Source organism: Mesoplodon mirus (assembly GCF_964341445.2).
Source record: "Mesoplodon mirus genome assembly, chromosome: 14".
Classification (NCBI taxonomy): Eukaryota; Metazoa; Chordata; class Mammalia; order Artiodactyla; family Ziphiidae; genus Mesoplodon; species Mesoplodon mirus.
In genome coordinates this window covers 19,131,914-19,145,133 of record NC_138990.1, presented here as the reverse complement: position 1 = coordinate 19,145,133, position 13,220 = coordinate 19,131,914, and the positions used below count along the sequence as shown (strand labels likewise).

General features: G+C 41.8%; 1 protein-coding gene across 1 annotated transcript in view; it reads left to right on the top strand.

The window, feature by feature from the left end:
* The window catches only part of CREG2 (cellular repressor of E1A stimulated genes 2), a 48,504-nt gene extending 35,978 nt beyond the window's left edge, over positions 1 to 12,526 (top strand). The window contains exons 3-4 of the mRNA XM_082641959.1: positions 3,432 to 3,545; positions 6,455 to 12,526. Of these exons, the coding sequence (XP_082498085.1) occupies positions 3,432 to 3,545; positions 6,455 to 6,602 (262 nt within the window). The 3' untranslated portion in view covers positions 6,603 to 12,526. The remainder of the gene's footprint in view (positions 1 to 3,431; positions 3,546 to 6,454) is intronic.
* Positions 12,527 to 13,220: the final 694 nt, after the last annotated feature.

Genomic DNA, 13,220 nt, shown 5'->3' with positions numbered 1-13,220 from the left:
TCTGCATGATTGATCTTAGCTACTCAGACTCAGGGCCCAAGAGGTTAAGCTGACCCAGCATGGCCCAGGGTCTCAGGCACAAAAACACTCTGGTGAAGCAGGAAATTTCAAGGGCTCAGAGGTATCTTCTAGGAGCCAGCCAAGGGCCAGTCCTCCTGAAGACAGGCCTTTCTTTGGAATGCGCAGGGTTTGGACAGCCCCAGTCTGCTGAGTTACCCCTTGACTGCCCACCAGGAGATAGTGTTATGTGACCATTACTTTTTTGTCTTTTTTTAGCTTTATTGGGGTATAATTGGCAAATAAAATGATAAGATATTTAAAGCACACACCACGATAATTTGATATACGCGTACATGATGAAAAGATTCCCACCATCTAGTTAATCGCCGTTTGCCTTTTGTGTGAGAACATTTAAGTTCTCTCCTCTTAGAAAATTTCAACTATACAATACAGTGTTATTAACAAGAGTCACCATGTTACGCATTAGATTCTCAGACTTTTTCATCTTATAGCTGCAAGTTTGTACCTTTTCACCAAACTCTCCCTATCTGCCCCCCAGCCCCTGCTGGAAATTACTTTTCTGCATTACATATGTAATATTCAAAGAATATGGAAGTATATAAAATAAAAAGGGGCTTCTCCCCCTACACCTCGAGCCCCTCAAATCCCCTTCTTGAAATAACCAAAGTTATATCTTAGAATATATCCTTCCAAGAACATTTTCTAAGCATATATATATATATATATATATATATATACACACACACACACACACACACATATAGTTTTAGGATTACTTTTTTTAACGGGGTCCTACTGCATGTATTGTTCTTCAGCTAACTTTTTACTTATATCTTTCTCATGGCCACCTATAGCTCTATCTTATTCTTTTTAAAGGTTGTATTTCATACTGTTGATAAAACTATTTATTTATGTTCTCCCACTGCTGAGCATTTTGGCTACTTCCCATTTTTTGTCGTTTTCTTTTTTATTAATTTTTATTTATTTTATTTATTTATTTTTGGCTGCATTGGGTCTTCGTTGCTGCACGCGGGCTTTCCCTAGTTGTGGCGAGCAAGGGCTACTCTTCATTGCGGTGCGCGGGCTTCTCATTGCGATGGCTTCTCTTGTTGTGGAGAATGGGCTCTAGGCATACGGGCTTCGGTAATTGTGGAACATGGGCTCAGTAGTTGCGGCTTGCAGGCTGTAGAGCACAGGCTCAGTAGTTGTGGTGCACAGGCTTAGTTGCTCCGCAGCATGTGAGATCTTCCTGGACCAGGGCTCGAACCCATGTCCCCTGCATTGGCAGGCAGATTCTTAACTGCTGCGCCACCAGGGAAGCCTGGTTACTTCCCATTTTTGCCATCATAAATGATGCTGTAACAGATATCTCTGCACACACTCTTTTTTTGTCATGTGATACTTTTTTTTTTTTTACCCCTAAGGTGAACTTTTTTCTTCCCCCTAAGCTGAGCTTTTGAGAAAGCATTCACCAAAAATTAAAATGTTATTAAACATGATATCTAAGAGTCCACAATCAGATAATAAGAGAGAGAATCCATAAATATTGAGGACTCATAGAATCCAGGAGATGGTCAGTCTGGGATACACCCAGATACAAGTGCTAGGCTGCTAGGTGGCTGCCTTCCTGCTTGAGGCCAGAGGACCTGGGCTCCGACAGGCCCTGCAAGCTCCATGGCCCAGGACAAGTCACTTAGCCTACCTGAATCGCATTCTCCTCATCTCTAAAACAAGGTCAGTCATCCCACCTACCTCCTGGGGTCGTCATGAAGATGAAACAAAATGAGGTGATGTACAGCCACACACAAAACGAGGCGATGTACAGACACATCTTGTTGCCCCATCCTGGAACCACCTTCCCAAGCACATATGGAGGGATTGTGAAATGCGTAAGGCACCAGCTGTCACCTGGGGGAGGTTTCTCTCCTGGCTTAAGATGAAGCCACGATCTGAAACATGAAGATTCAGATTCTCCCATTTATGCTTCTTCCAGAAATAGGCAGCCTCTCATGATGAGAGGTGGGTGGGAGCTCTCCGTTGCCCTCCCACACTTTCACGGCCAGGTGACTCTTACAAGGAAAGCACATGTTTATAGAAGAATCCTGCCACCATGGAAACGCTTGTCATACAATGTTATTTCTAACATCCCTTATGTTCAGTAAGGGACCTCTGTGTCTGACGACGGTGATGCCTGAAAGCCTTTACCTTGACCACTGCTGGATCCAGGCAGGTGCACTGCGTTACTCCAGGGGCGCTATTCATAGTATCTCGAGGGGGTGGCACTCCCTAGAGTCACGCAGAGCAGCCACCTGACTCTGGACAGTGGCTCCCTATGGGGGTGTTGCAGAGCCTTGCCCTGGCCTGTGCACTCTCGACTAGGGTACTTCCAGGGCTGTCTGCCACCCGCGAGGATGCACACTGACATCCAGCCTACACAGACACACCTGCCACACTGCCTGTACCAAAGTATCTTACTTTTTTTTTAGTTTACTGAAGTATAGTTGATTTAGAATATTGTGTTAATTTCTGCTGTACAGTAAAGTGATTCAAATACACATAGGTATACATTCTTTTTCATATACTTTTCCATTATGGTTTACCACAGGATACTGAATTTAGTCCCCTGTGCTCTACAGTAGGACCTTGTTGTTTATCCATCCCATATATAATAGTTTCCACCTGCTACTCCCAAACTCCCAATCCATCCTTCCCCACCTGCCCTCCCCCTTGGCAACCACAAGTCTGTTCTCTATGCCTGTGAGTCTGTTTCTATTTCGTAGATAAGTTCATTTCTGTCATATTTTAGATTCCACATATAAGGGATATCACATGGTATTTGTCTTTCTCTTTCTGACTTACTTCACTTAGTATGATCATCTCTAGCTGCATCCACGTTGCTGCAAACGGCATTATTTCATTCTTTTTTTATGGCTGAGTAATATTCCACTCTATATATGTACCACATCTTCTTTATCCATTCATCTGTCGATGGACATTTAGGTTGCTTCCATGTCCTGGCTGTTGTGAATAGTACTGCTATGAACATAGGGGTTCATGTCTCTTTATGAATTAGAGTTTTGTCTGGATACATGCCCAGGAGTGAGATTGCAGGATCATATATGCTAAAGTATTTTCAAGTAATTCCATAAAATGTAAAAACTTGAACAATATAACCAGCAACATGATCACTATTTTCTTTCTTTTTTTTTTTTTTTTTTTTGTCACGGTGCGCAACTTGTGGGATCTCAGTTCCCTGACCAGGGATCAAACCTGGGCCCTCGGCAGTGAAAGCGCGGAGTCCTAACAACTGGCTCTCCAGGGAACTCCCTTTATTTTTAATAAAATCCTTAGTATGTCCAGCTGTCATTCTATCATCATTTTAATATCTGAAAAATGTCCTTCAAATGCAGAAAAAATATCGTCGACCCAGAAGATCCCCGCTGTGCCCGGTTAACGCTCACTGGCCAGATGGTCGCAGTATCTCCAGAAGAAGTGGAATTTGCCAAGCAAGCCATGTTTTCAAGGTTGGTATCTGCTTTAAGATTGGTTTGCCCAGAAACATACAGTGTAAGAAGCAGAGGTCGGGCTGTGCCATTTGATGCCTCTGACGTGATGACATTAATGGTCTGAGCTGTCCTTTGGTGGCAACATTGCCATCTGACGCTGAAAGCCTTGGTCGCCTGAGGTGGCAGCCGAGGCCACGCATGTGACCTTTCAGTGGGCTGTCCGTGCCTTTGGAGAGCGCCCTATGCTGAGGGTTGCAGGTACTGTTCCCTGCATACTTCCAGGCTTTCACAATGGCCCTGCCTTGAAATGGAGATCAAGGGGGCTTTGTAGTCCAGTCAATACAGCAGACATTTCCAATGTCCACTCTAAGCAGAGCTTGGTGCCAGAAGTGACGGCAGTGTTCCTTCATGGGGGCCCCTCACCCCTTTTATAGCCGAACCACTTAGGATGCAGCTTTCTAACTGCCCCCCACCACCTGCTTCCCGAATTGGATGCTCTGGAGGTTACACTCAATCAAAATTTTAAAAGGACATCCCAGGAAATTGGCATGCATGCTGCTAGGGTCAAAATGAGTGACAGAGGAGCCCCGGGAAGCGGGGGAGGAGATCAGCGTTTGCAAAAAGTGAGAAGGGTGGTCCTGCAGGGGTGCTGGAGTCTGTCTCCGTGGGTGAGGAGAGGGTCTGTGCAAGGGGAGGCCTGAGGTGGAAGGTCAGAGCTGGAGTGAGGAGGGGCGGGTATCCACATGGGGTGTGGGCAACAAAAGCTGGCGGATTAGTACTTGTCTAAGTTAGTGGGAGAGTAACATGAAAGCAGGTGGTAAATTAGACAAGCCATCTGCATCCCTATGGAGGTGGGATGATTGTACATACAGGGGGATCATGAAATAAGTAAACATACAGCAAGTCCCCTACATACGAATGAGTTCCCTCTGAGAGTGTGATCCTAAGTCCAATTTGTTTGTTAAGTCCAACACAGCCCAGGTACCCAACTAATACAATTGGCTCTACAGTACTGTACTGTAATAGGTTTATAATACTTTTCACACAAATAATACATGAAAAACAAACACACACAAAAATAAAACATTTTTAAACTGACAGTACAGTGCCTTGAAAAGTCCAGTAGTCCAGTACAGCAGCGGGCATCCAGGGGCTGGCACCGAGTGAACAGGCAAGAAGAGTTACTGCCTGGAGGAGGGGGAGGAGGTGGGACATGGCACAGCTGAAGGGTTGTCAGCAACAGGAGACGGAGGGCAAGCTGCCATTTCACTCACACCTGACGTTGATGGCACAGGTTCTGGTTCCCTGCTGGATTCAATTGTTCACATCTTTGAAAGTACACAACTTGAAGATTCGTACGTAGGGGACTTAGTGTAGTAATAAGTAAACACGGAGAGAGGAAGCCTGGTTTCTCACCGCCATGGAAGAGAGTTAGCACAGGAGGACACTAGATCAGTCTGGAATTGGATCGGGATTGGACTCATCCACACGGACTTGTGGTTTTCAATATACAGACGGAGAGATAAATGTAGATGCGTGTGTCTGTGTGCTTGTGCGCTTTATTTTCCATCTCAGCGGTCACTCTTTAGTTCTGATTTCTCCTCTTCCATGTTACGATGGGCAGTGAGATGAAGCCAAAGCCTCAGGAGACATTTGCGTTCATTAAATTCATTTCCTATTTTCCACGTCACCGCAGGTAACAGTGTTTCTAAAATTTCCGCTACTGGATAATGTGGGTCCCTTTACCACGCACATCCAACCACCTTATCTTTACCTTCTTTAAACGCTCATGGTCAGTCTCCTAAGGTCCTTCCAGCATCCTACTGCCTGGATCCCAAGCCAGGGCCTCACAGACTAGAATTTGCTGTACCTACGTTCCCCTTTCAGAGGCCAAAATTTGTTCCGGTTATAAATACAAAACTAGTTGGCTTAAAATAACAACGATCATGTTATCATCTCAGCTGCATGAGTGTTTGGAGCATTGGGGCCTCAGATCAGCAACTTACTTTCAAATGGTTTAGGAAAAAAAAAATAGTTCTTTATACCGTACTTTCAACCTCTCTGTCAATTTGCAATGATTCCAAAAAATATATATTTTTTAAAAAAGCCATCAACCCTATCACTGCACTGGCATTGTTGCAGATGTTTTTCCCAGTTTACACTTGGTCTTTGAACTTTGTTTATAACATGTTTAGATATAAATAAAACTTCTATTTTTATGAAGTTTTAAAAAAGTGAGCGCCAGACCCTGCCCTCAAGGATGATGCATGTTTTTAGGCCTACGCCTGAGGGAGAAGGCAAGTCAGAAACAGAGGGCAGAATGTGAGAGCTGGTCCCTGTCCACGCTGGCTGGTTCTCAGCTTGATGCAACGGTTGTAGGCCTCTACAGGAATGGAAATCTTCCCGTGAACAGATGTTTCCCGGACTTAAAATTCAGCAATTTCACATAGAGATGCTTAGAGCCTTTTGTGATGCTTCCTGGTAACATTGGCCCCCGTCCCCTGGGCACTTCCTCTATGCAGGTGCTTTATGTGTCTCGTCATTTGCTGCCCACGCAGCCGTGTGATCTGAGCACCATCCCTCTCCCCCCATGTGACTGGGAAGGAGACCGGGCAGGCTTAAGAGAGCAAAGGGCCCATGAGGCATCCCAGCAGCTGAACTGGAGTTCGAACAAAGTTGCCTGGCTCAAGACTTGAGCTGTCTGCCACTCTGTGGTGACAACAGTTTCCTGCCCTCCTAAGGCTGCCCCAGACCTTGACCCTGGCTCCCTGGCTTCTGCCTCTAGCTGGTTTGAGCGGGTCTCAGCCTAAACAAAGCCTGGAGTCTGGAGGGCCCTATGACCTGACCAAGGATACATCTGGCACTGTGCTCTGGAGAGCCCACCCTCTGATGAGAACAGCTTTAATGTGACGTCTTTATTTCTGCAGACACCCAGTTATGAGGAAGTGGCCTCGTCAGTATGAATGGTTCTTTATGAAGATGAAGATAGAACATATCTGGCTTCAGAAATGGTATGGAGGAGTAGCTGACATTTCCAGGGAGGAATATTTCAAAGCAGTTCCAAGAAAGGCCTGATGGAGTGAGAAGAAAGTCCTTGATGTTTGCGTAAAATGAAAACCTTTTGAGCGATGCTGCCAGACAGCAATTGACTGCTATCTCTTTGTGAAAGGGTTCATTGCAGCCCTGTCAGTCTTACAGCAGAGTGAAGAGTGGGTCACCAGGGACCCCTGTGCTAGCTGGAGATTGAAGTGGCCATTTGCAAATGGCCAAATTACACAGGGACTTCACATAGAGAGTCTGTTTACATGTGTTCAGTCCAGACTCACCTATGTGGGAACACTGTTGGTTATCAAAGTGACATGTTGAGACAGTTGCTGTTCCATTCTTTAAAAAAAAAGAAAAGAAAAGAAACCTATGCCTGTATGTACAATGTGATCGCTTTGTATCGTGAGAGTATGTTTGTTGCTTGTTGTACCCAAAGCAGTGTCCTGGTTCTAAGCTCATTGCAACCGCAGAAGAACTAAATACGCATCACACAGCTGCCGTCTTGTGTTTAGGGTGAGGGTGCAGGACTCTTTGTCTATGGGTTACCATCCTGCTACAGAATGGCAAATGCATTATTGAGCCCCATTTGCTAGAATATACTGGTCACTCATGAAGCTTTTTTTCCACTGCAACATGACAAACCATGTGAGAACCCCCTGAGTTTGGTGCACAGCCCTATTCTAGGTAATCAGGTCATGGTGGTACATTAAGGGAGGGGCAGCTTCGGCAACAGGCTCCCCAGATCCCCTCTGCTAGTGCTGGGATAGAGGGTCCCCTTCTCTTAGGCATGGGGAGTGGTACTCAGTCTGTGGTATAGAGAGAGGAGGGGGACAGGGAGAGGCTGGAAAGGAAGGAAAGAAGTCAGTAACTGGAGGCACGCTCCCTACCCAGCCATGGGCCAGGCCCTTGACGGGGTCATCTCACTGAAGCCTTACAGCCAATGAGATGAATCATCATTGCCACTTACAAGAACACTGAGGCTCAGAGGGGCTAAGTCAACATCCCAGGGTCTGATTCCACCACTCACTGCCCACAAAGGCGAGAGTGGTACCTAGACAATTTCCAATTCTAAGAACAAGACAAAAGAGTTACTGGTAGTCATTGACTCAGTAAAATCAGTAAAGCAATCACTAACCTGCCTGTAGATTGGCCACTGTTTTCTACCAAAAAGGAAAACAAGTCTCTGAAATTTGATTCCTATTACAGATTTTAAACTTTCTACAAATTATATGCAGGAGCACCTGCATTGTACCTGTGTACATACCTAAGGCCTACAAGGACCTATGTGTATACTTCCAAGACCTCTTATATTGAAATTTATAAAGGATCTAGCACTACCCAGTTTTCTGCCTTTTTATATGGCTCTAAACCCTCTTTGGTCAGTTAGGTGTATTGTATAAATATAAAAATACAACACACAAAATATAGGAAATATACATTTAAAAAATAAATAATAGTGTTATTAATGGTTACACTTTTGTTTAAAAAATTAAGACACGAAGAGAGTTTGAGTTGTCCAAATATTTTTAAGTGCCTGTTACTAAAAGCATAGTAAGATGCACAGAATTCTTTATTTATCAAAAGTTAAATCACGAAAGTGTTCCTTAACAATAGCAATTTCTAATATATAAGAATAAGGTAACTTTGAGGGTATTTCATATTTTCAGAGTTTAAAATTGTTTCTACCCCAATTTGGAGGTAAGAGGGGAAAACTGGAAGAAGAAACCACATACTCCATAAGTCAACCTCAAATTGTAATTCTCTGAACGTCTCTGTGTCCAAGTCCCGTCTGAAAGATAATTTTCTTAACGCTAGTTTTGCTTTTACAATCAAGTTTCACTTAGCTCGTTAAAGCTCACTCAGCTGCCTCAAGGAGCTTTGCAGCTTAACCACTGATGACGGTTATCAGTTATTTATCCAAATTACAGGGAATGGAATCTGAACAGATTGGATGATAAGAAGAGTGTTGAAAAGGCATCTGCTTGAAAGGGAACCCTCTTGCACTGTTGGTGGGAATGTAAATTAATACAGCCACTATGGAGAACAGTACGGAGGTTCCTTAAAAAACTAAAAATAGAATTACCATATGACCCAGCAATCCCACTACTGGGCATATACCCAGAGAAAACCATAATTCAAAAAGACACATGCACCCCAATGTTCATTGCAGCACTATTTCCAGTAGCCAGGTCATGGAAGAAACCTAAATGCCCATCGACAGACGAATGGATAAAGAAGATGTGGTACATATATACAATGGAATATTACTCAGCCATAAAAAGAAACGAAATTGGGTCATTTGTAGAGACATGGATGGATCTAGAGACTGTCATACAGAGTGAAGCAAGTCAGAAAGAGAAAAACAAATGTCATATATTAGCACATATGTGTGGAACCTAGAAAAATGATACAGATGAACCGGTTTGCAGGGCAGAAATAGAGACACAGATGTACAGAACAAACGTATGGACACCAAGGGAGGAAAGTAGTGGGTGTGTGTGTGTGATGAATTGGGAGATTGGGATTGACATATATACACTAATATGTATAAAATAGATAACTAATTTAAAAGAATTTAATTTAAAATAGATATCTATAAAATAGATAACTAATACGAACCTGCTGTATAAAAAATAAAAATTCAAACAAAACAAAACAAAGCAAAAAAAAAAAAAAGAAAAGGCATCTGTTTGAGAATGATGGACCCCATTCAGGCCAGTAAGTTTTAGCAAATCTCTAGAAATTTACATTGATTAAAATTTTAAAGGCTGTATTGGAAGTTCTGGACATGGCAATAAGGCAATAAAAAGAAATAAAATGCATATGATTGAAAAGTAATAAAAGTATCCCTATTTACAGATGATGTAACTGTCTACATAGAAAATTCCAAAAAATCTATTCAAAAAAAAAGTAAAACAACTGATTTCAGCAAGGTCTTAGGATACAAGATCAGCACACAAAATTTAATCACATTTTTATATATTAACAATAAAGTGGAAACCAAAATTTTAAACACAATACCATTTACAATCACTCCAAAAGGAAAAAAAAAAAACACTTAGGTGTAAGTTTAACAAAAATGTGTATAGGATCTATATGCTGAAAATTAAAAGATGCCAATGAAAGAAATCAAAGACCTAAATAAATGAGGAGACATACCATGTTCATGGATTAGAGGACACAAAATAGTAAAAATGTCAGTTCTCCCCAGATTCATCTGTATGTTTAATGCAGTTTCTATCAAAATCCCAGCAAGGTTTTTTAGACATATTCAAGCTTATTCTAAAAGTTCTAAGGCACAGGCCTTGGAATATCTAAAACTATCTTGTAAAAGAAGAATAAGTAGGAGAAACCACTCTACTATAAAGACTTATTATGTAGCTACATTAATCAAGACAGTGTGGTATTGGTGGAGGCATAGACACAAAAGATCAATGGAACAGAACAGAGAATCTAGAAATAGACCCATACAAATATGCTCAATTGATTTTTTTTAAGTACAAAAGTAATTCACTGGAGGGAGGATAGTCTTTTCAATAAATGTGCTGAGCAATCAGTTATCCATGGGCAAATAAAAAGAACCTCAAGCTAAATCCCATACCTTATATAAAAATTAACTCAAAATAGATCATAACGCTAAACATAAAATGCAAAACCATAAAACTTTTTTTAAAAAATAGAAGATCTTTGGGACCTAGGGCTAAACTAAGCAAAGACTTCTTAGACTTGACACCAAAAACCTAAAGTCCGTAAAAGGAAAGTTTGATAAATTGGACTTCATCAAAATTTTAAACTTTTATTCTGCAAAAGACCATGTTAAGAGGATGAAAAGACAGGCTACATACTGGGAGGAAATACCTGCCAACAGCATATCCAACAAAGGACTACCATCTAGAATAGATGAAGAACTCTTACAGCTCAACAGTTTTTTAAAGAAATCCAATTAGACAATGGAGAACATGAACAAATGTTTCTCTGAAGAGGATATGGCAGATTAGCACGTGAAAAGATACTCAACGTCATCAGTCATTAGGGAACTGCAAATTAAAACCCCAATAGATGCCACGAGGCACCTACCAAAATTGCTGAAACACAGTAACAACACCAAATATTGGCAAGAATGCAGAGCAATGGGATCAACCTATAGCTGGTGGGAAAGTAAAATGGAACAGCCACTCTGGAGAACCAACTGACAGTTTCTTATAAAACTAAACAAGCAACTGGCATAAGACTCAGCAATTGCACTCCGGGGCATCTATCCCAAGGAGATGAAAACTTATGTTCACACAAAAACTTGCACATAAACGTTCATAGCAGCTTTATTCATAATATTCCCAATCTGTAAACAACCAGATGCCCTTTATTTTTTAAATTAATTTTTATTGGAGTATAGTTGCTTTACAGTGTTGTAGATGTCCTTTAACGGGTGACTGGTGAAACGAATTGTGATACATCCATGCCATGGAATACTACTCAGCAATAAAAATAATTTCCAATACAAGCAACAACTTGGATGAGTCTTCAGAGAATTATGCTGAGTGAAAAAACCCATCCCCAAAGGTTATGTCCTGTATAATTCCATTTATATAACATTTTGAAATGCAAAATTCTAGAAATGGAGAACAGATTAAGGATCACCAGGGAGGAGGGTGGAGAAGGAGAGAGGTGGGTGTGTCTGTAAAAGGGATCCTTTATTGTGATGGAAATGTTCCCTAGCTTGTCTGTATCAATGTCAAAATCCTGGTTATGATATTGTATCATTTTGCAAGATGTTACCATTGGGGGGAAATGGGTAAAAGGCACACAGAATCTCCGTATTACTTCCTACAACCGCATGTGAATCTACAATTATCAGCAATTCTCTCAGAATCTATTATACAATTATCTCAGAGTAAAAAGTTTAATACAAACAAAATTTAAGGCTTAGCTTAAATAAGGTATTTATGCCCTCTCGTTGGTCCCTAATGAAATGAAGAACTGAGCTACGTACCAAAACCTAGCAGAATGGACATTTGTTTTCTTTAACCATTAATATATGCGTTTTGGGGGCTTCCCTGGTGGCGCAGTGGTTGAGAGTCCGCCTGCCGATTCAGGGGACACGGGTTCGTGCCCCAGTCCGGGAAGATCCCACATGCCGCGGAGCGGCTGGGCCCGTGAGCCATGGTCGCTGAGCCTGCGTGTCGGGAGCCTGTGCTCCACAATGGGAGAGGCCACAGCAGTGAGAGGCCCAGGTATATATGCGTTTTTGGAAGAGAGAAAAAGTTTCTTTGAAAGTTTTCAAAATGTATTCAATTTAATACTGAATACAAATTAACAGGAATTCAACAAACCTGTATAGATTTTATGTGGGACACTTAGAAGAGGAGGCTGTCTTTCAGTTTCTGGAATAAATATGTTAAGCTACAGGAGTATATAGGTATCCAAGTCTGTGCATAGTGATTCTCCACTGATGTTCATAGCAAAGAACAGTATTTCCAGTAATCCTCCTGTAAATATTCTGGGAAAGAATTCTTCTTTTGTATCTATGAATAAGCCATATCCTGACCTCCACATTTTTATTTACGATGATTGTACACATCCATAGTGTTGACACAGAGAGTGTAATTCTGATGTGACTTGTTTCAATATGCCTTGTATATATTAACTCATTATAAAAGAGTGGTTTTTGATTGAAATGTATTTCTACAGTTTTTCCAGAGAGTCTTAATTTAACCATCAAATGCTGTTCTGAAAATAAACCTTCTCTAGGATAATTTATTGATGCTTATTTGATTGCTTATAACAAGTCAATTGTTATAAAATTTGAATTGTAATGAAGCTGTGGTTTGTGCTATGTAATGCATGTGGAGTGTAAAATCTGTTTTCCAAACTAGATATGTCTATCTGACCAAAGACTATTTCTTCACTCCTGCTATGATTTCCATGCTTGATTAAATAAATTTATAATATTTCTACACAGTCCTTTCATGTAATATGACAAATTGACATTATTAGATTTCTACGAAAATAAATGCTATTACAATAAATCAGCAGTTACATTTCCAATAGACAGAAAAGAACTAGCTGGGTGACTTGTTGATATGATTTTTTAAGGCTCTGAGTACAATGCACTTAATTTGCAGACTGGAAAATACTGAGTTAACCACACTTTGGTGTTCCCACTCTTGGAAGTATTTGCCATTTTTAGCATAGTTGTTATTCTTCCAATTCAGGTCTACAAAAAAGCTCCTTTTGCTAATAAGAAAACATGCCACGGGGTCACACTTAAGACTGTGGCAGATGATGACGCATGCCCACAAGAGTGATCAATACTGCAGCTTCCATAGACCCCCCCCCCCACCAACACTCCGGCTTCTCAGAGATGGTCTTATCTTAGAGACAAGGCAGAGAGAGACCAAGCGGCCCAAATGACCCAGGACTGAGGGTCCCCGGGACACAGGACTTTCAGTGGTAAAGTCAGAAAATCCAGGGCCAATCGAGATGGAATGGTCACCCTACCTTCACTCCACCTCACGCCCCAGGTCCTGAGCAGGTCACCTCCAGATCTGGCCCAACTTGGAAACTGTGCATTTGGATATTCAGGCACCTCCAACCTCACCTCCCTCCTTGCAGCCCTCTCTCCTGCTCCGGAGCCCTGAGCTGCTTCTC